This window comes from Poecilia latipinna, unplaced genomic scaffold, assembly GCF_001443285.1.
Source record: "Poecilia latipinna isolate Pla-1442-1.1 unplaced genomic scaffold, P_latipinna-1.0 Scaffold1091, whole genome shotgun sequence".
Taxonomy (NCBI): domain Eukaryota; kingdom Metazoa; phylum Chordata; class Actinopteri; order Cyprinodontiformes; family Poeciliidae; genus Poecilia; species Poecilia latipinna.
Window position 1 is genome coordinate 58,397 of NW_015113707.1, and position 24,064 is coordinate 82,460.

At 37.3% G+C, this 24,064-nt stretch overlaps 1 protein-coding gene across 2 annotated transcripts in view; it reads left to right on the plus strand.

Annotated features, from left to right (window-relative positions):
* asic1b (acid-sensing (proton-gated) ion channel 1b) overlaps positions 1 to 24,064 on the plus strand; it is a 78,054-nt gene that overhangs the window by 20,396 nt on the left and 33,594 nt on the right. The window contains exons 1-2 of one of the 2 annotated variants that reach the window (XM_015052146.1): positions 2,720 to 3,865; positions 20,537 to 20,687. In XM_015052146.1, the coding sequence (XP_014907632.1) occupies positions 3,248 to 3,865; positions 20,537 to 20,687 (769 nt within the window). In that variant the 5' untranslated portion in view covers positions 2,720 to 3,247. Of the gene's footprint in view, positions 1 to 2,719; positions 3,866 to 20,536; positions 20,688 to 24,064 lie in introns of those variants that run through there. The other variant, XM_015052145.1, reaches the window with a different exon arrangement.

A 24,064-nucleotide genomic window follows, 5' to 3' on the forward strand; every position in this document is an offset into this window, starting at 1 on the left:
AATTCACTTAAATACACCAATCGCTTCACAAGCTTGGGCAAACTTGTAAAATCAACACAACTATAATTTGTTCAGTCAGTGCATAGGAATATAACAGCTAATGTAAAATAAATAACTGGGACTGACAAAAACAAAATGTTGACTACCTTGGTCAAACATGAAAAATAAGCTGCATCAAACCTTATTTCAAATTGTTCAGAAAGTGCAGACTGTAAATTTAAAAAGAGACTTCTGTGAATCCGTTTAGTGGCCTGTCTCCAGCGGTCACTCTGCAAAAGGTTCATCACAAACACAAACAGCTAACGACAATTTCAAAACATCTTATATTTATTCAAAAAATTGATCCTGATTCCATGTCTGCCATTTAAGAAAAGGTTAAAGACTTTCAAATGATTGGAATTAATAAAAAAAATTGTCTTAATTTGCATGCCAGTGTAATGCAAAAAACAAAACAAAACAAAAAAACCCTCCACAAACGTTTTATTAAAGTTTTCGTTTTGAGTGGAGAAAAAGCGCACATGGCAGACATGAAGTGTCTGTCTTGGAATTGCACATAATTATTGGGTGTCGGATCAATCTGTCAAATGTATCAGAAAGTAGAGAACCATAGACAAGTGATTTTTCTGCTTCACCCTGCAACGTTTAGACACTTAAATTATGATAATTGAGCAAATTTATAATTATCTCAAAACATGAATGTGATATTACTTTTGCAGGCCTGAGCTTGATGACTGTTGTTTGCTCGACTTAAATGAACAAATACCCAGCTTTCCACTTTTACTTGATTAGTACTTTTTGAATGCCTTGCCTGTCATTGTCTTCACGTATTTTAGCAGTTCTCCATGTTTCAGAATAAAGTGACAAGATGTGAAACATTGATTTTCTAAGTGCTCCTCTGCCGACTTCTCTTCCTCCTCTCATTCATGCTCAATTCTTTTTCCTCCGTCATGCACAGAGCAATAAACCCACACTCTCTGCTTCAGAGGTGGAGCAGACACTTTGCACAGCAGCTCTTACTCTCGGATCTCTGTGTGTGTTGATGACCAACCAAGCGTGAGCTACAGCTTGACCAAAAACCCCAAGAGGGAGATTGTTTTTGCAGATGCTTTGTCAATGGCTGTAAGTCCTGACAAAAGCTCCGCCCTCGATACAAACAAACCTGGGCGTAACGGAGTCAAAAACACCCACCATGCAATCAATTAAAGGTGCGCTTTAGCATATTTAGACTTCATCCTTCAAAGATGCATCACAGGACTTTCATTAACTTCCCAGCAGCATCCTGACCTTTCTGTTTTCCTTCTGATAATACGTTTGACTGAGGCACATCTGTCAGTTCTGTAATGTCAGCTTTACTTACCCTTCATGCGAGTGCGAGCGATGCAGGATAATGAGTAATGTAACTGGTGTCGCTCTCATGTTGCAGACAACATCCCCTCTACTATTAACCTTTGTAAAGTAAGTGTTAAACACTGAGTGAGAAACTGTGAAGCTTGCAGGAGTTAAGGTGCACGTGTCCCCAAAGCTATTTATGTGTGCGACGGAGTTGAAAAGGAAGACAAATGATCTGCATTTACTGAGCCCAGAGATTTCAGTCAGCAAGCTTCACTAATCATATTCAGCAGCAACTTATAGGTGCATCTCAGTAAATTAGAATATCATAGGAAAGGTCATTTATTTCAGCAATTCAATTTAAAAGATGTATATAGATCCATCCCACACAAATTGATTATTTCAAGTCAGTTTATTTCTGTTAATCTTGAACGTTGCAAAAGGTATTTAATTTTATTGAAAAGTGTCTGTGTACTGTATGCTGTACACAGACCCATCCATTTAATTAGAAAATCATTGAAAAGTCCATCTATTTCAGTAACTATCAGTGAAACACATTACATAGATCAATTTGGCAAACATCATGATTTCTCTCAGTCATGTTGATTTTCTGCTAATGGCTAATGAAAACACAACATTTAAAATTTAAATATAACATCAGACCAATAAAAACAATATTTTTAGAAACAGAAATGTTTTTTAAAAGTATGTGCAGAGTTTAAAACTATGTTTAATATCTTCTTAAAGGTTGTTATTCCCAAAAGTTACTTGTAAGCTGACAAGCGAGACTGATCGGGTCATGACTGTAGACTCAATAATATATAATAAATAATAATTACAGGAAGACTGCAGCGAATAAAGAAAGCCCTCAACTCATCTTGTTAACTTGATTTCTATTTTCCTCTTTTAAAAAAAACAGATTCAGTCAGTGGGACTCTGTAAGCCAGTCAAACAGTGATGTGCGCTCATGAAGCTGTGGTACTTTTGGCACAGTTGTATGGTCGACAACTGTGTTGACTTTGGACTTGATAAAACGCAGTAGCAAGTAACATGGCTCTTCAAATCATCACCAACTGTTGAAACTTCACACTTGACCTTAAGCAGCTTGAAATCAGTACCTGCACACTTTTTCCTTCCACTTAACTTTTCAAGAATATGATTGGATACTCTTTAATGAGCTAGCTATTTCCTGGAGAACATATGAATAGTTGTATGACATATGTGAGAAGAATCCCTTTTCATTATTCAAATTTCCTGAGAATCCTATTGTGTTTTTATAATATGCAACCCATTTTATAAAATCTACATAAACACATAAAAATATCAATATCTATGTAATAAATCTATAATAAATGAGCTTCACTACTTAATAGACGTTTAGATCATATCCTAATTTATGACACAACAGTCTGTCTGTGTGTGTTTGTGTGCGTAAAACACACACTGTGTTTGGGGGGAGATGTCAGAAATTGGAAAATTATAATCTTGGAAGCAGGCGGGAAGAACGTGCTATGAAATATGATTGTGTGATTTTAACTAAATCTGTCGTCTCTTTGGAACTTATTCTCGGAGTTTAACTGCTTGTAATTTAGATGAAATAATCCCCCTGACTCCTGTTGCTGCACATTAGCGCACTAAATCATTCTGACTAACTTCACTTCCCCCTCCCGGACACGCTCAGGGAGCGCTGCGCGCCTGACAAAATACTCCCCCATCACCGCCTCAAGCTGCTGCTCAGTGCTTGAGAGGACCGAGAGGAGCTGCGTGCGCTTCAGCCTCTCCTCTCTAGATAAAAAAAAATAAAAAATAAATCCTCTCACTAACTGCATCCTTCCGAGTGCGCAAAGACGAGTCCTGGCTCCGTCACCCTGACCACGGCGGGACCGATGTTGAATGTGCGCACCGGCGTTTCCCGAAAATGTGCCCGTCCTCTGGATCCAAGCCGAGCCCGGGTTCTCTCACCGAAGCTGGGAAACTCTTCCTGAAACACACAACCCTGCACGGCTTACGGCACATCTTCCTCAGCGGCTCGTACCCACGGAGAGTTGCGTGGCTTCTTGCGTTCTTGGCGGCCGTGGCTCTGTTCTTCGCCTGGTCCTCCAACAGAGTGCGGTACCTGCTCTCTTCGCCCATGTACACCAAGGCGCACATGGTGTACGCCAAGCGGCTGGTTTTCCCCGCCGTCACCATCTGCAACCAGAACCTGCTGCTGCCTCGACGCATGAAGAAGACGGACATATTCACCTCCGGGAGGTGGCTGGGGCTGCTGGAGAAGGAACCTGACTCGCCCAACTTGCAGGTCTCCCCCGCTGCGAAAGAGGCGCTTCTGGCTCTGCTGGGTGACGGCGGAGAGAGCGCGGGCAGCGAGCCGCCGTGGCTGTCGCGGATTTTAGACTTCAAAAACTTCCTTCCTCCTCCTTTGGAGTCCCAGCCGAGTATGAAGGAGCTGCTGGACCGGCTGGGACACCAGCTGGAGGAGATGCTGCTGTACTGTCGGTACCAGGGAGAGCCCTGCGGGCCGCGTAATTTCAGCATTGTGAGTGTTCCCAAAGTCCCTTTTCCCTCTGTTTTTACTTCCTCATCTTCCCAACAGGTTGACCCAGGTTTCAGAGTCTGCTACCTTCACTTCGCCATGTCGGATAATTTGATTAACCGTAGAATGCCCTTTTGTTTCTTGAATTTTATTTGAAAATACCACCAGCAGAGACAAGCTCAGTCCTGTTGTTTTCGTGATGCGCATCTGTAATTAAACTATTTCTTTACATATTGATGAAGAGACCGGCTTCATGTCGTCACCTTCCTAAAATAATGTCCCAAGTCATTTTTTGTCAGTGATTTTTGTAGCCTAAAACATCTTTTGGAAAGAGAGAGGCGGTGACTTTTTTATTTATTTATTTATTTGTTTATTTATTTATTGTTATTATTTTTATTTTATTTTTTTGCCAAAATCACTTATGTCAAAAAATGACAGGCCATTATTTTAGAAAGGTGATGATGTGTAATTATGGAAATCATATAGTAAAGATAGTAGCAGTTTGGATTTAATGTTTTTTTATATATATATATATTTAGTTAGATCTTCCATCATTAATTTTTTCAGTTTTCTGAAACAACATTGAGATTTTTCTTTTAGAAAATGTTCCAGGCGAACGCATTTTATTTGCAAACGGTTGTGGTTTCGTGTCAGACTTAAACAGGATCAATCTGTGCTCAAAAGAGACCAATCTGCCTATAATGAAGACTTTTTGATGCATTTAGGAATGCATTGCAACATTCACTGACAGCCTGATAGAGTGCAGTTAGTTAGAGTGCAGCCTCATTGATTCCATTTCATTACTGTGAAAACAATGTAAAGCCAATGTTCTCCCATCTCACCCACCTCATTACAACAACAAACACATTTTTTTTCCTTGTGAGAATTTCAAGCTTGGCTTTATGTTTTAGAAATCATGTTTTTTTCTTCTGATTTGCTGGATTCCTTTTTTGGGGGGTGGAAATATATTTAGATTGAAGTTAAAGCTGCTCTTCTCTCCCTCTTTTTGTCATCTGACTGAGCTCCAAAGCTGGATCATGAAGTTGTTACAGTGCAGTTTAGAGACACGAAGCAAGCTATCAAAATTCAACACATTTTCTCCCTGACTAACTATTTAGGGATGCTCCTTGGAGCCACGGCAACCTGTTTGAGAGATAAACACAGTCCCAAAGTCTGGAATGTTGGTGATGTGTGCTGCTGCGTGGATAATCAATGATTCCCTTCATGACTTCGAGGAAAGCAAGTTAATCTGTTGTCAGGAGCCAAACCAGAGAAGTTGAGTCACTTCTTAGAGGTGAGGGGTTGGAGTCTTGCTGCTTTCAATGGGTGGTGGAATATATTGATTTTTTTTTTTTTGTTGTTGCCACCCCGTCCCCACGTTCAGTGTGTCTCCATAGATGGTCCGCTGGCTTCATCAATACATCCTTCCTCGTACTTTATCTGTCTGCCATTTCTTCTTCCTCCAACTTTACCGACACACATCCTTGATTCTCACTTCACTCACGCAGGTCTCAGGCATTGATTTTGGGTGAGAAATCAATCTGAGAACATCCTCTCAAGCACCCTCTGTCCCCCCTGCTTACCACTATTGATTGATAATCCCCCACAGATTTATTTTTTTCTGTATATTGAAATGTTTTGGGCGTTAGTCGTTGGTATGTGGAGACGATAATACGTCCTAAATATTCTGAATTCTATTTTTTAAGCCAACCAGAAGCAGAGTTTCAGTTATTTCAAACAGCAATCCAGAAGTTGGTTATAAAAGTTTGCAAGCAACGCCACAAACGCATATCCATAAAGCCATTACCAAGCTGTGAGCTTGGTATTACCAATCTGGTCTCTTTACACAAACAGAGCACGCAGAGAAACCTTTGCATGAACTCAGGTCTTCACAGAATCAATATACATATTTTTTTTCTTTCTGGGCTATTTTTGTCTTCCCTGTTCACTGGTTTCTTTCTACCTTTGTGGGTTTTGTTTGGTTCTGGACAGGTGCTGTGCAGTCAGTGTTTCAGACGGTTTTGTACAGAGACAGATGTCTGCCTTGTCTAGGAAAGACGCTGATGTGAGCTGTGGCACTGTACCAAGAACAGTTTAGTTTCAAGCAGTTAAGCAAATATGGCCACTTTGTCACTGAAAATGACTTTTTCATATTACCTCCTGCACTATTTACAACCGCAAATTATGCAAACAGTAACTGCTATTTCAAAGTTGATTACAGTTGAAGATTATTTATATAAATTTCACCAACAGCTCTGTTTTCTCTGAAAACTGTCTAAACTGCAGAGCTCCTAGTCAGTTTTATTGTTTTTGCAAATGTTTTATTTTCTCAGTTATTACTGAAAATGACTTGGATTATTGTCTAAGGAACAATAACAGTAACCAGGTACATATAATCAAAAATACCTCAGTCATTAGGCAACACTGACAACAGATGAACTGAAATAAAAGGTTTAGAGATAAGCTGAGAAATAATGACTTGAGTTTGAGGTTCCTTCCATTTTCAAGGCACTGTCAAACCAACCAAACCCTTTGAGCAATCCTTTCACTCTTTGACCTGTGGCGGCGCTGCACCAAGAACCACTGAAGGAAATTACTCAGAAAACACTGAAGAAGACACTAAGTGTAACATCCTTATTCACAAAATTTAAAAAATGTTGCATCAGATCTTAGCAATTGTGGGATTTCTCTTTTGTCATCAGCAAAACACCACCAACCATTTCTCCTGCTGGCGCTAAACTCACATATTTTTGTTTCGATTGTATTTACCCAGAATGCCCAGCGCTGCAGTCCACTTCCTGCTTTTGGAGCACTGTCTGGTCTGCTTGGCGTTCACATACTGGAACTGCACCAGAGTTCACTTCAACTGAACCGAAACCTGGATTTGTAGGTGAACCAGAGTTCGTCTTTTTGGTCTGCATCAGAGTTTGATGACAGATTCACTCCGCCCCAAATGAACTGAACTTTTTAGACTAACGAACTAGAGTTTATTTAAAGCAAATTTAACAGGGCTGGTGTTTTAATCTCATGTAATCAGCCAGTATGTAAACTACAGATTGCAATTGCTGCATATGTTTTACTTTGGGAGAGAAAAATGATTATTAGCCAGTAACACTGATGGACTAGGGATGTTAATGGCTCATAACAATCTTTTCATGTTAGCTAATATCATAACAATTACTACATAATTATCCCTCCAAATGAACACTGTATTAAATGACTTTTAATCATTTGAGAAACAAAGGTTTCGTTCACACAGATTTTTTTTTCTGCTCATATATCTTCCTTTACCACTGCCCACAGTCTGAACAGCCCAGGTCTGATCGCACTTCCATACTAAATTAGATAATGTTCAAAGTGTCTGCAGTCAGAACCGCCATGTTGCATTTCATCCCATTTTTACATCGATGTGAGACGTGTGTCATATTTACTCTTCAAAAGAAGACAGACATAATAAATCCAGATGTAAACAATGGCTGAAGCGATGGCCGACACTTTGCCACACCCGTACTCAACAACTTTGAAATCGATCCATCTATTATTACTTCATAAAAATACATAATAATTAGGCTTTAGTAAATCATCTGGATACAATTAATTTGTTTAATACTGTATAAATAGATTTAGTGCATTTTTTCTACATGCTGGTGTTTACATCTTCCAAAAAAAAAAAAAAAATCACTGTAATTACAAGGACATTTATTTTTCCCTGGGATGTATTTGTCATTATATTACAGTACACTTTTGCTACACAAACTAATGTCTCTTGACATCTTGATTAATGAATATTTACATGACACATATGTAAATGATGTAGAGAAAACAGATGTGTTGGCTTCAAGATGTAATGTTCTGCTTTTTTCTCAATAGGATGGAGGTGTTGTTGTTAGGACTGTTGTTTTGCAGCTGGAATGTCCAAGGATTGGGTCCCAGTTTGGGCCTTTTCTCAGGGGTTTCCTGCAGATGCTCCATGTTTAATCAATGGGCCACTTGGCTCTGGGTGTTTGGATGTATAGTTGTTTGACCTTTGTGTCTCCATGTTGCCTTTGTGAGGAACAGTTTTACACTGTGCATGGTCAGCATCTCACCCTCTGACCACTGGTGATGACAGGAGTGCATGCTCTAACTACACCATGGACTTGCATAATTGTGAGTAGTTTGTATGTTGAAGGAAGACCGTGGCCATTGAAGTTTACCAAGAGACAGGCTTAGCTCCTGTCAGAATTAGTCAGGCCTTCTTGCAACATATTTTATTGGTGATTTACTTTCTGTTTTATGATTCTGTAATGTAATGAGTGATAATGGTCAGAAGTTTAAGCAGTTTTATTGTCCCATTTGTCAGTGATGCATTAATCAGTGAGGCAGAGATGGAAACTGAACAGTTTTCCCTACAGCTGTCCTATTGTGTAGTAAGATTGTATTTTTCTAAACTGTGGTAGAAATATGAATATATTTATACTTTTTTAAAATTGTTTTTCTATTGCATTTTGATTCCTAACTAGTTGAGGCTCTCTGAGTCTGATTCTGCAGAAAGTTAAAATTGAGTTGTTGTTTTCTTTGGTCTTCCAACTGACTAATAATGTTTTCTGTAGATTTATTTGGTTACTTTGTGGCAAAACCTTTCTCACTCTCAACTGGTGCAGAACCAGTTGAGAGTGAGAAAGGATCAATTTAGTTCCGTAGAACTAAATTGATCAAAATCAACTTTAGAAATCACAACATTCTCACTATAGAGAAGCTGCTAGGTTGGGTGGTGTCAGCGCCTGTATGTTGTATCTCAAATTCCACAGTTGTGTAAACTTTCATGATTTATTATGAGCCTTTACTAATCAGATTAGACGAGATTAAACATCCAACTGGGTTGTTTTTGAAACACCCTTTTGCTGTGCTGCAAATAGTTTCAACAGTTTTAATATAACTGGGTAACATCTCAAATAAGAACAATATAAAATGTTGTAGAATTGATAATATGGGAAAATAGTCTAATTGGTGACACGGTCCAGCTATCGAGAGAATTTAAAAGTTATATTTTTACCTGCATGACTTTAGGAAATCACTGACCTTCAGCTCTGCTTCTGCTCATTTTTCTGTGCTGTAATCTGCCGCCTCCACTTCACAACAATACATTTTTAAATCAGAATATAATATTGTATGTTAAATAACGGTTATGTGGGACCAGAACAACAGGGAGTAGGTGCTTAAAATACACTACACCTGCAGTCCTAATCTGTCTGGAGACAGATTAAGTATTCTACCGTTAAAATAAATAATACTGTTAAAAGTGATAGCTTTGCTACTTTCAACCTGCAGAATTCAAAACTTTAGAGTATTACAGTACTTTTTGCATTGGAATTGGTAAATTAAAAATGATGCATGAAGTGTTGTGTTCCTACTCTAAGAGGATGGGAGTAAAATTCCCCTGTTTTACTTGCAGCCAATCATTAAATGGGAGCTTATTACTGAGATGGAAAATCTTAGCCGTCTTTTCTCTCTTCAACACAGTTTTTATTTCTTTTATTGGGGTCGACTGTGACTCTGTGGGTACAGTAGTCATCTTGTGATCGAAGGTTTGATCCCAGCCTACCTGCGTATCGGTGTATAAATGGGTGAGTGTGACTCTAGTGTAAAGCATTTTGAGTGGTCATAATGATTGGAAAAGCGCTATATAAGTTCAGTTCATTTACCATTCAGTCCATAAGCAACTGTCCGACAGAAAAGTCATTATTACAGTACCACATAAAAGTATGTAACAGTTTGAGAGAAGGAAGCTAATAAAGTTATCTCATTGTGATTAATTCTACCTCCACTGCCATTTGAAGTGGAAAGAAACTGATGCGAGGTTATCATTTTGTGTGTGATTGCACTTTTCATTTCAAACTATTTATTCTGGCACCCTGGAATAACATTCAGCAGATAGTGCTTAATTAGTAGATTGATTCCATCTGTTTCTAATTCATACTTTGTATAAATACAACTGTTGTCTGAAACCTCTAAGGTTTCTTGGAAGATGTTAGTGAACAAATAGCACAAAGGAAGACAACAGAAATGCCAGGAGTAAAGATGTGAAGAAAAGTAAAGCGGTGACAGATTATTAAAATAATGTTTATTTCATAATTGTTCAATCCATCATCCAAAAATTTAAATAGATTATGGCATAAGTGCAAACTTACCAGGATATGGCTGCCGCCCACCTGACCGGTCAGGCAAGGAGGGAAGTTAGAAACTTATGGCAACGCTGGAGGAGTTTCTGCAGAGATTCTGGCCTAGATTCAAAATCCTATGCATGGTATAAAACTAACAGCCTGAATGCACCATCTCCACAGTGAAATATGACAGAATAGTGCTGCTTTTCTTCAGCAGAGACAGAGAAGGTGTTCCCAGTCCATGGATAGATGAATGAAGCTATTCTGGAAGAAACTGAGGCTGAAAGCGTCTTGAGACAGGAGCAGAGGTTTAATTTCCAGCTGGTCAGCAACAGCAGATCTACAATAAACTCATTTAGATCGATCTAATCGAGAATTTGCAACAAAACTTGACATTTGCTGCCTATAAACACTCGTTATCCAATCTGATTGAAAGTGAACTATTCTGTAAATACGGATTTCAGTCCCTTGATGTGCAAAGATGGTAAAGACATAAGCCAAAAGACTTGCAGCTGTAACTGCAGCAAAAGGTGTTTTTTTTTACCGTTTGCGCCCCAAGTCCACACTGAAACTTTCACTTTGTTGTTCACCACTCTTCTTGTTTTATGTTGTGTTTACAGCTAACCTCATGTGTTCCACACTCCATGTTTGGCACCAGTTACAGGTCTGGGTGAGAAAAAGCAGTTTTTTCAGGCACTCTCTGTGTTTCCATGTGGATGAAATCTTTTCTGAAAACAATGAGCCGTTCTTGGAAAAAAAAACTTTCCGTTGTAGACTGGGCCTTAAAGGTGCTGTATGCATGCCCCACTTGTCACATTTGTATTTGCAAAAGAGTTTGAAAACCATTTATCATTTTCCTCTCAGTTGTTTTGAACTAAATATGAACTACAAACAAATACAGAAAGGCTTAGAGTTCTAATATACAAAGGAACTACAAATACTTTAAGTCACTCTATGTAGCATCAAGAGATATTTTTATCTGATAAATGTGATTTTCTCTTTTCTTTTTCTGCTAAATCTAGTTTAAATCGCCAGTATAAGACAAGGTCTTTCTGTTTATACATTTACGTCAGAACTGCTCTCTGCTTCTGGAAAAGGTAAATAGAATAACTGTATAAAACTGATAAAATAATATCAGATAAAGGTACATTTTGTGACTCCTCAGGAGCTTTCATATGGCAAGGTCCTCTTAAATTGATTGAGTTTGATCGGTTGCCATGGATCCTGATGCTGGCGAAGGCTTTCATTATCCTCAGCAGCTATAGGACTTATCCGCCATATTGATATGCTTTTTTTTTGTCTTGCTTAATGATGAGGACTGCCGTTAACTAATTAGACGTGAAGTACAGGGTGTTTTTCAGAAATATTTAAATATTCACATGGAGTCATGAAATATGTATCCAGATCATTTGCTTTTTGTTTTTTTTTTCATTGTGGCTCTTTCCATCTGTTTAGCTGCTCTTGTTCTTTTGAACAAACAGAAGCTAAACAAGAATGATGAAATTATGTTTTTGTAACTGTCTTAACTCGCTGCTTGTTTGAGCTCACCGCTGATCTTAAAATCAATAGAGGACAGGAAAAATGGTTCCCTGGCAACTTTTAAGGAACAGCTTGTTCAGCCTTGTCAGATTGTCGTTTGAAGGATAGCCGAGAGCCATGTGAATTCTCTCAGCCTGTCTCTCTGTGAATTATTTATCCTAGGAAAAGGCGGTGACATTTTTTACACTATGCAATAACAAGGAAGGTGATGTCTCTCTCTCTCTGGTTTTTTTCCCTCATAGGTGAACTTATTTAAATATTTTTTTTTCCTGTGGTGATTTTTGGTTTGTATTAAGGTGTGAAGTGTTTAGTGATGAAGTGTGGAGAGATCCAGACTAATACAGACTTTACTTACCTTTGTGTTAAGCACTTCAGAAGTAAGTACTTTCAAAATCTCATTCCATGTCCTCTACAGCCTCTCTACGCTTATGTTTTTGGACCCAATCATTTCTCAGTGTATCACATGGGTGAAGGAGTAGCACTTATCAAATGGAGATTTTTCTGGGTCATTCAACGCACGATTTATAAGCAGCTCTTGCATATAATCAGAAAGGTGTTTTCTACGTTATACCATATTTTCATTCATATCCTAGAATATTACATTTGTTATGGTAATGCACTTCTTCCCTGGCAAAGATTAAATGCTGTTGTACGCCAACAGCTATTGCAGGATGAATTACTGTTTAGGTGATGTGATCGTATTTAACCCCTATGCAGACAAAGCTAAGCCAAACAAACATGGAAAGTTATTTTGAGAAGTTATTAGTTTAGTAAAATAAAAGACTATCCAATCCAGGGTTATAATCATTCTGGGTTTGTCATTATAATTTAGCTTTGTTTTGTTGTGACTTTTTGTTTGTTCTAATTAATTTTTAGTGTGTTTGCTAGTTTTCATTAGTTAGGTTATGGTGTGCCGTTGTTTGCTGACAACTGACGTAAACTGTTTGTGTGGGGGAAAAATAATCTGTTTATGAATAAATTGCATCTTTAAATTTCTGCTGTTGAACGGACAGAAGAAGAAAACATTTATTTGGACTCCTGAACATAAATTAGACTTAATTTTAGTTTTTCTGGTTATTCTGAGTTTTGGATGCAACATTTTCTTTGTTTTTAAAAGAATTATTATAATAATAAGAGGTTCATTCATATTAACTAATGGATAAATTGTTGCCACTTCTTTCTTAGATTGTTTTTATATTATTTATTTCCTTTTAACTCTTCTTCCAGTTTCTTTTTAAAGTCTGTTTGGCTGTGAACACAACAGTTTGACCTCAGTCACATGAAATAAGTCTAGATTTTGCTATAATTTTTATTTTTATTTTCTTGGGTTTTGTGTTTATGAAAAGATTCATAAACACAAAAACAAAGGCTATATCTATGATTCCAGTACGTTTTAGTTATAAATGTACAATATAGTCCCATCTATATTGCATCCCATCTATAAATTTAGTTGGTTTTAGTTTTCCCCACTAATTACCATTTTTATTTATCTCCATTAATGAAAATATTTAATCGACTTTTGTTTTCGTTTTTTTATACGTTTTAGTTAACCATGTTAACACTGGTCCACACCGGTTGTCCCTATGTAAAAATAAAAATTGTACCTGTTGTTAAATCACAAACTTACTGCCATTAATCCCTTTCATTTCATTCAGTTTTATGAGCCACACTCAGGCCTGGTTCCTGTCTGAATTGCAGAATGAAAGAATCTCTTAAACAGAACCTGACTGATGATGACACAAAGTATTCCAGATCTTAAAAAGTAACACATTTAGCCTTGACACAAAGACACTCAGGAACAGAAAATAATTTATATCTGTCACTCTGGAGGGTTGAAAAAACTGCTCTGGACTTTTTTTCCTGCTTCCTCAGCCCCTGGAAAACCCCAGGAACTCCTGAGCAGAAAAACCCATCACTGATTTTATCACCGTAAGTTCACACATACTTATGCAGGAGTATGTGTGCATAAGTACACATCCACAGCAAAGCACCACAGCAAGTCCAACTCTGAATGGTCAGAAAATTAATATTTTTAATTGATCTAGTCAAAGTCTGGACTTAACTTCTATTGAGGTGCTGTCAATAATGCTGACAGTAAACAGCCAATTTAAGCAGACGCTTAAATTGGCTGTTTATGCTTGGAATCCTCCCACTGGAGGTTACTGAATGTAAACAACCTCCACAGTGATGTCAAAAATAGACTGGCTGTTATCACAAATACTGGAAGGCTTGTTATTAGATTTATGGGGTGAGTCCCTTTTCAGATACTGCCAGGTGAATAGTTTTTAGTCTTAATGAAAACTGAATTTTATGCTTACTCAGACGAAACAAGATTATTTTTCTCTTGTCTGACACTAAAATTCACTTGGTGTTTCTGAAGCATTTAAGTGAAACAAAAAATAAAGAAAAACTCAGAAATCTGCAGGTTCATTTCACAGCACTATTGGACTGTTTTTGGTTTGGCTTGCATTCAAGAAGCAGCATCCAATTATGATCTCCAAGGGCGGGTTTCCTGCATGCTTTAGACGTGTCCTTGATTTAAATAATGTAATTACATCCCAGCATGTTGTGTAGAAGCCTGATGATGACCCGTTGATTTAAATCGGGTGTTTAAAGCAGCGACAGATCAAAAACATGCAGGGTAGCAGCAGCTGGGCATTAGACTGCTTCTGAATCGAAGGTGATTGATGATATCTCAGCTTTTTGAGTCCCAAAATCCTCCTTATAGCTAATAAGACAGGTGTCATATGAAATCAACTTTTTTCAGCTTCACATCATGTTTTAATGTTATTCCCTCATCAAAAACATACCTGGAGTGTTGCTTTGATTCTTTCTTTCATGTTTGAGAAATTCTTGCATCTCCTGGGTGCCTAAATGCTTGCTCATATAAATCACCGACTTTTTACCCAAAGTTCTACAGTGGAGATTCAGTTCGCAGCTGAGCTGGTGTGAAACTGCACGTCTGCTGAGTTTGTCATACAAACTACTTCTCAGTCCAACACCCCTTAGATTCAAGAACTATGGTTACACCAATTGCAATTTTCTGGCTGATCGCTGATTCCGATTTTGGGGATACCAATTTTTTTGTTTGTTTGAAGTGTCGCTAAATATAGATAACTCTTGTTAAATGCAAATGTGCAGACATGACCTGGCTGGTGTGTCCATCAAACCTCTGTCCCTGCAGAGCAAAAGAGGGCAGTGGCTGATTTTTAGCAAATAAGATAGCAGATAATTCGGTGCATCCCTACTAAAAACAAATGTAAACGGCATAATGGAGGAGTGTTGTGATGACATGTTGAATTTGGAGTGTAGGACAGAGTAGAAGCGTCTTAAAGAGACCATTTTCAGATGCACAGTCAAATTTCTTTTAAGTTATTTTTGAAAAAACAGCATTTTTTATAACAGCTAAAGGGAACCTAATTACTTGATTGTGCTATAAAATTACACAGTGTGCCTGAAAAATACCTAATGTGTAAAAATAAGTTTTATGAAATGGTCATGCAACTTTAATTAATAAAACATGACTTAATCTACATGTTTTTACCAAACTTCTCATTTCACTCACAACAAAGGTTGCATCTTGACAAAATAACACACGTCTTACGCTCAATTATTGAGAAAATGTCACAGTGCGTCTGCGGCGCCAACAAGCTGGACAGCTGAATTAGACTGACAGGCTTGTTGACAGACAGACGTAGAGATGCATGAGACACAGCGAACCTCGGAGTCTCTCGCACACAATGAGGATCCTGACTCCCCAAGGTCAGCGGCAGCACCCACTGTTGCTGCGCGTCACTCAATGCAGCCGGCACAATCTCCTGGTTACCACAGCAACTCCCGACTACGGGCGCGCTGTAGTCAATCACCACATTACAAACACATACACGCAGATGGCAAGGATGGGGGCTGCATGCATGCACACAAACACATCCTCTCCTGGGCAAACACAATCATTCATGCTCTCGTACAAACCGGCTTGTGCAACAAGAAACAGACGTACGCGCTCTCGCACATTTGTTACAATCTCATCACTGTTTCTGCTCAATGCTTTCTTTGATTACGAAGATTAAAAGCCTCTTCTTTTGTTCATATTTCTTTCAAAAAACAAAAAGAAAAATATTTTGTGAAAGATTGAAAGAAATTGTAGTATCAAATAGTTTGGATTTTTCCAGTGTTTTGCTTAGTTAGGTCTGAAACTGACAGCAAGGTTTTTATTCTGCAGGTTTAGTCCATTTGTAATTGTCAGGTACTTTGTTGGATGAAAGGAGGCAGCTTTGTGATATTGTAAAAATCTTCTGGCTTTATATTCCAAAGAGAAATGACAAATAGTGATCTGATTACACTGAGAGGGAGCTCTGGGACAGAAGATGGATTTCAGGGGCATTTTATTGATATTTATATTCTGCACATAAGCTGATACTATAGGCTTTGTTCTTGGCTCTGTTTTGCCACCTACACTCTTGAAGGTCACATCTCATATTGTGTTGGACTTATCAGAGGGCTTTTCATTACATTTCACTGCATTGTGTTTTACAGGCTCCTATGAATAACCGTGACTCTATTTGATTCAGGTTTCGCTCTATTCCACACACCTCACTGAGCAGGATTCACATTATTCTAACTTTTCTTTTGTGAGGCATGGCTGTGTTTGATTTTTTTCAGCTTGGTGCATCTGGTGTTTGTGGCATTTGAGTCATGAAGCAATAACGTCTGACTCATAAGTCAACTATGTAATAAACGCCTTCTTATCTTTTATCAATGTCCTTGCATAAAATTCAGACGAAAGGCAGCTTTCTGAGCGATTGCAGAAGGCTAAAAGTAGACTTTTGTTTTATTAGCAGCATTGCAAAGAGATTATTTATACATCCAGTTTATACAGATAGATACATTCTGTCTTCTGTGAAATGGTAATAAAAAATAAGCTATTCACTCTTTTATTTCCTGTTTGTTATATCTTCTCTCCAAACTAGCTTCCTGTTACTGTTCCAAACATTAATGTCAACATATTGAAGGTTAATTCTAAGTTAATTAGGATCTAGGATACTGTAATGCATGTGGCTCAGCAAACAAAGTAGGAAAAAATTTCATTTTGGACTCTAGGTATGCTTTTTCATTTTCTGGATGTTTCTGATTAGATTATACATCCATTAGTTCACCAGCAATCGCGTCGTTGCCAGTGGGATATACTGTAGTTTGGAAATGCAACAGTGGCCCAGCATCAGGTTCTACTGTTCTGCACATGGATGAACAGTCAAGTATGTTAAAGTTTTGAAGCATTCAGGTTTTCTAATATACAGTTTTTCATCACAGTTTAGTTGTTTTGCTAAATGTAGCACAAAGACATTTTGAGTATTATCTACTTTGCTCATAGAAGGAACTAATATAACAATTTAATTACTCAATGATTTATTTATTTATTTTGTGGAATAAATTCACAGATCTGTTTCCAGCTTCTCAAAAGTCTTTTTTTTTTTGGCAACGCAGTTTGATGACCTGAACACAAATAACAGCAAGTAATTTATTCATCTCATACATATTACATGTCAGTTTTTGCTATTTGAGGCAGAAGGAGACAGAATCATGGAAAAGATCGAGCTAAACAGAAAAACTAAATCCCAAATGTACAGTGAGGATGAATGAAAGCAGCACTGAATCCAAAAAACGAAGTGAAAAGATACGCACTAGAGGAACTGGAAGTATGAAGAGGCATGAAGGAAACGACACGAGTTCAGCTAATATTAGCTGTTGATGCCAATTGTATTGTCATAATACCATTTTTTAAGTGACTCGATAAAAATATTTGTGTGCTCTAGACTCTGGGTCATGACATTTTTACTTTGTGGGTCAAAAACTGAAAACTTTGGAACCCACTGCCCTCGACTGGTCGCCAGTTCACCACAGAGCAACACTAACATGCTAATTTAATCCGAAATCCAGGTCAGGGTTTGAATCCTGACATTATTGCTGCAGGGCAACAGAACCAAAAACCACCCTGGTGTAATAAACCAGTGAATGTAAGTAACTGAATGTGCTGCAGCTCATGGAAACAATAAACTAGCCGGTGGAGGGTAACTTGATGTAAACACAAAAAATGATGAAAGAATTGCTAACAAACACAGGAGAAATAACTGATTAATATAAACATGAATGGAAGGAAACAGAGAAAACTGAAGACGTTCCATGCAGATTAGAAATATAAACTGAAAATAAATTTTGTTTCTTGCCTTCCTACTGGTCACTCCTCACATCAGCAGCAGGAGGTCTGGCTGCTGCAGCTCCTTCACCTCCTGCAGCTTCTGGAGCCAACACTAAGCTGTGGATTCCCTGATTGTTTGACCTCAGTATTGTTGTGTGTGGCTCTGTCCTTCTACTCAGGACAGAGCCACAGACCGTGCAGCTAACCATGCAGCTAACCATGCTATCAGCTGTTAGCTCACTGTACTGTTTGTAAGTTGGGGTTGAGATGTAACTGTTGGGCTGGTCAAGAACAAAAACACATTGGTTACTTGTGGATGTACATTCTGTATACCTCCTCTGTATACCTCCTCCAGCTGTAAATAATAAAACTTTGTATCCAATTATTAAATATTATTAATTCAGTACTAATCCTCGATAATGTCTTAACATTGAAGAATATTCTCATGTTGATCAAACTCTTAGTGCTGTCAACTTTTATTCCCCCCAGATCAACTGTAGCTGCTGTAAACTTGAGTGTTACCAAACTATGCATTTATGTTTTATAAATCAGACCAAACCATCTATATATGCAAGTTTGTTCCTGCAGAATATTGGATTTTTTTATTTTGAAGGCCCATTTGTCTTGCTCATTTTTTTACATAATTGCAGAGAACATCAAGTCTCATAGTGTGTTATTACTCCATGGGGGTTTCAGCTTGAGCGTTTCAAAACGAAAGCCTGCATTTCAAATGAAGCTGTTGGAGGCCATTGTTTAAAAGTTCTGAGTGTTTTCCATACATGCACAACTTTCTTTTACTGTTTCTTTTTGTAGATATTGTTGTTTCCTCCCACAGTTTAACAAGACGCATGTTGACGGGAGTTCAAAACACCCTCACTGCCATAAATGTTGAAACGTAGAATGAATGTGTTTCTATTTCTTCTTCACTGTTTCCTTTGTTTTCTTTTCTCCTTTGGCAACGTGAACAAAAAGTAGACATTTTTGAAAACTGTTCCAGCTGTATCTTGTAAAACAACAGGGTTTAAGTGTTGAAAGTTATAAAATATATTTTGTTAAATTTAAGGCCTTAGATTTGATTATAAATTATTACATCTAAATCTCAGAGCCATTTTTTTTCTGTGTTTCAGGGGAAATAAGGTGAGTTCAGCAAATCCAAATTGTTCAGCTAAACTCCCTCATTGGGGAATTTATGGATTATTGCCAGAAATGTACATCAATTTTGGAAACTGTTTCTAGCGGCTCGGTGTGTAATTTTGGGGAGACGAACAGCGGAGAAAATAAATGCAAATTCCAGCAGAGGTGGAAGGAGAATTGTAAATTAAGATTAGCCTGGATGGTGAGGATGACGAAGGATTTCGTGTCGGACGCAAAAAGAAATTAAGGCCGGGACAATAGATGTCAATACCTTGAGTTTACACATGAAGTCTGACGACCACAAATCAGCTGTAAGAGAGAAAAAACTCTGAAGTCTCCATAATCAGGCACATTGTGCAAAATGTGTTCACGCTGTGTGTGGATGGTTCAGATTTCATAGACAAATGTACCAATTACTTTCATTTTTGTGACAAATTCCTTCATTTCCTACAATCTGATGGATACTCACAAGTTTAATGAGCTAGTTGGGTGCCTAGGCCTGTTTCTTCTCCACCTGTTACGGCACAAAGAGATGATGCTGTACGTAATAATCACCTGTTGAGTCAAACTTATCAGTTTGGTGTCACATTAAACAGTGTTTCTGGCCTGGGGTGGAATGGCCATCTGGTGTGCCGGGCAAAACCGGGTAGGTTAACGCACATCCATGGGCTGGCCCGGGGCTGTCATAGGTTACCCGAAAGAATGTGCTAAAAACAGGAATATGAAACTTACTGGTGTGTTTGCCACCAATAGTTCATCTGCGGCAGGAAAGGGAGAGTTAGCCGTTCAGAGGGATTTGTGCCTTCAAAAGGTGATCAACTAGCTTAGCAGGCTTAAAACAAATCCAGCACAATGATGGCTGAAATGATCAAATCTAGCACTGTGACTAAAAGACACAGCAGAGACAAATGCAGTGAACTGAAAAATGTTGAGTTAGAACTGGAAGGAATCATTTGCAAGCTGAGGGTCATGGCATAAAATGGCATTTTAAAAAACTTGCACTTTATGCATTCACTGTCAATGGTTTTGTACATGTAAAAAATTTAATCAAATTATTATTAAAAAGTATTACAAAGTATTGATTAGTTGATACTGCAACAAACCCTGGACAAGATATTCTTAGTTTGTTCTAATATAGAAAGAAAATCTAAACATAAACCTAAGATTAGGCTTTTGTAAACCTAAGAAAGCATCACGGGTTTAAGTTCAAATAATTGAAAGAACTTCCAAAATAATCTATTTGTTCTTGTAAACAGTAGAGAAATCAGGTGGTTTTCTGTTTTGTTTTTTAAAATCCAGAAAGGTCTGATTTGCTTTCAGCTCTAAAGGAGGTAATATTTTTACCTTTTTGTTGGGGGAGGGTCAGATATCTCAGTGTGAAATCTGCCAGACATAGGTCGTCCAACTCTGAAACAAAAATCATGTCCTGTTTTCTCAAGCACAAACTATATCATGCAGTATTGAGAGCGGACAGGGTTCAGCTTGTGAACAGGCTCTCTACATAAAGGCTTCTGAGATCCGTGTCTGATAGCTCAACCTGAACAGATGCTGTTTCCTTTATTTTTTAATCCCTCGTAGGAAATAAAGTCTGAAACTCTTGTTTTAGTGAATGTGAAACATTAGAGTTGTTATTAAAGCCTGGACTTTCTGTGTGTGTTTCAGATATTTACACGCTACGGGAAATGCTACACATTTAATTCAGGCCAAGATGGACGACCCCTTCTGGTGACGATGAAGGGCGGAACGGGCAACGGCCTGGAGCTGATGTTGGACATCCAGCAGGATGAATACCTGCCTGTGTGGGGAGAGACTGGTAAGATCAACTCAAAGGCTGATCACATTCGAGTTGTCTGCAGATTTGATTGTCTAAACTTGAAACCAAGCTTTATATTTATGTTTTCTGCTTGCTTAGAGTTTAATAGAGTAGCACATAAGTCAGAAGAGGAGCCAGATAATTTCAGATATGGTAATTTATTTAATATCAGTGGGGAGTAAAGCAACCCTTGGGATTCCCGTCTAATCCATAAGACTTAGCTTGATGAGGCTAGATTGATTGCATTGTGAGCTCTCTTTATGTAATCCTGGAGCCTTAAATCCATTTATTAAAGTGATGCTTTAAATTTGTTTTATCTCCAGAGATCATGTGAGCCAACAAGTTAATCTGTCAATCCAAAATGTTCCTCTTAGGGATGATTTGACAGAGTCGACACACTGATGAATTTTATTGACTGATTGATATTAAGATTTTTTTATTATTATTTTTATTAAAATGCACTGCAACAACCTTGCAAAAGTACTAACACGTCTTGATACTTTTTGCAATGGTACAAACACAAACCGCAAAGTATTTTGTCACAAAATAGTAAATGGTTGTGATGTGGAAGGAAAACAATAGTTTTATTTTTTTAACAAATAAAAATATTAAAAGTGTATACATTTAGCCCTGTTGAGTCAAAAGAGCCATTATAAACCTTAATTTTAGTCTCTTTCAGATTTTTACATCAAAGGCAATTTTGGAGTTAACTTTAATTCCTTTCAAGAAATACTTCAAGATCAAAGCAACGTTTTGTTTCATCTATGGCTACGTTCACACAACAAGTCTTGAAGTTCAATTCAGATTGTTTTGCTGAAATGTAGTTTTTTTTTTACATGGCCGTTACTGCTGCTAATAAAATACGACCAAAATCAGACTTCTGTTAACCCGCTATGCACAGAAGAAGAACGCAGAAGTGACGCAGCAGAGCACTGTTTACCTGTTTACATGTTTACATGTTTACAGACGTAGTGACGGATGCCGTTGTTTATAGACTGATTTTAAAGTTGTTGTACAGTCAGCAGTATTTTTCACAAGACCATAACAAGAAGAAACAAGAAATCACATCTACTCCAGCTTTTGTTTACGTCCAGGCTTAACACGTCTGGCTTCTTCTGGTACAGAATTAGAAGAAGCCATTGACCTGAGACATTTTATCAGGTGTCAAGTCAATGATAAAATGTGACATGATGCATTTTAAATGGAGACTCTTTAAAAAATGTTGGATACATGTATACATAACGTATATGATTCAGTGGCACAAATCACACCTTTTTGAGGTGTGAAAAGAGAGAAAAGTGGGATATCGGTTGCATATGGGCAAAAAAATGGGCATAAAATTGAATTTGGTCTGCATGAGGAGACTTACGATGGTTCATTTATTTTAAACTCTCAACTGTGCGGGATTCACCATTTTCACAGGTAGTTTATGAATCACATGCAGTTCAGAGGTGTTTGTCTTGCAGGCTTATTACAGAAATGTTCTTTTCCATTTTCTTCCACTTTATTGCCCTTTCATTCTTTCATAAAGGTCATGTTTGTAGACTGCTTGACTAACAGTTGCTTTGTTGACTAATTCTCTAACTTGACTTTTGAATTTGTCTTTTAATTCACAAATTGGCTGACTTTTGGAGGCTTTTTGTTGCATTTTATTTTGGGATATCAAATTAAAAAAGGCTGAATATCAAAGCGCAGGGAAAAAAATGGACAATTATGCATTTAACTTTCACTTCAGAATTATTTGCTTTCTTGTGTTGGTCTGCAATGGGTTAACATTTTTAATGGATGCATGAATCTCTTTGCATGACAGTGTAGCTGAAAGGAACCATGAGAAAAGATGGAGACTCGATCTGTGATGTGTGTTTCCTCATCTATTCAGGTTCATCTGCAGAGAGGCTTTATTGGCCTCCGACTCTTTGATTTTAATGCAGCTGTAAATGCTGCTGTGTGTTTTATTTCAGTGTTTTATAAGCACTATGAAAATAATATCACAAAAAGACCGCACTGGTGGTCATCATTAAATAAGAAGCTCAACACAGAAAGCTTTATCTACACTGCAATATTTAAATATAAGCCACAGCTACCTCACGCCTGAATGATTGAATTATAACATTTATTGTTCTTATATAATGTTATTGAATAACTATTTGGTTTTTACTGCAGGAGAGATTAACTGTATAATTATATGGATTTTATTGAATACTTCTACTTCTTTTAAGAGCTCAGAGTTTTTTAATACTCTTGTCACACATTTAAATATTTTTGTCTTCTGTTTGGTGATATAGGAAGCTACTCATAGGAAAACATTGATTCTGCATTGCTTAATAACACATTAAGTACAGTAGCATACACAACTTCATCACCGCTTAATCTGGATTATTTGGACATTCATTTTCCCACAGAGCCTCACTTAGCTTCGGATGCTGGACTTTTTTTAACTGAAAGTGAAGCTTGTGGCATAATTTACTTTTTGATTTATTCCACTAATAATTGTCTGACCACTTGGGGGCACTCATAGATCACAGAAATATTTATTGATCCTTTAATATGTAATAAGATGCTGACAACATGGTAAAGTAAAGTACCCGGTCCTGATGCAGCAGAACACTGTGAATGCCACAGCATTGATCTCAATACACACATATTCAGTCTGTGTATGTGAACACCACAAAATATTCTTAATATCCCCATTTATATTCTTACATTTATAAATAAACCAGCAAAATATGAAATGTGACTTTAGATTTGTCTGATATGACTTCTTTAAAATCTAAAAGAATTGAAAATAACATCCAATATGAAAAAACACACAAACCAAAATGAAAGTCTTAAATTACAATAAATTGGATGAATAATCATTTATACTCTGCTGATTTGCACAAGTAGAAACAAATGAACAGTCATACATTTTATGGCCAATTCATTTTATACAGAAAAGACAAAATATCAACCAAAAAGTCCAGAAAATGACGCTTTACATAAAAGTTAAAAGTATTTCTGTGTGTTAGTGAGAATTTGATTTTAGAAAACTAAATTGGATTTCTGTTTCCTACAGTTTAACTACATTTCCAAATGTCATACAGATTGTAATCAATCAATCAAAGATACTCCTGACTTTAATGTTTTGTAAACATACCTTTCCACAGAGTCCATTTCAGATTATTTCAACAAATAAATGTTGATGATGAGCTTCCATTAAGAGGGGATTTATCTATTTGAAAGTGATTAAACATAAAATATACTAAATGAGTTGGAAACCAAATTGTAAAAAAATTATACATATATATATATATATATATATATATATATATATATATATATATATATACATATATTCCTATACACAGTTTTTTTTTTTTTTATATATATATATATAT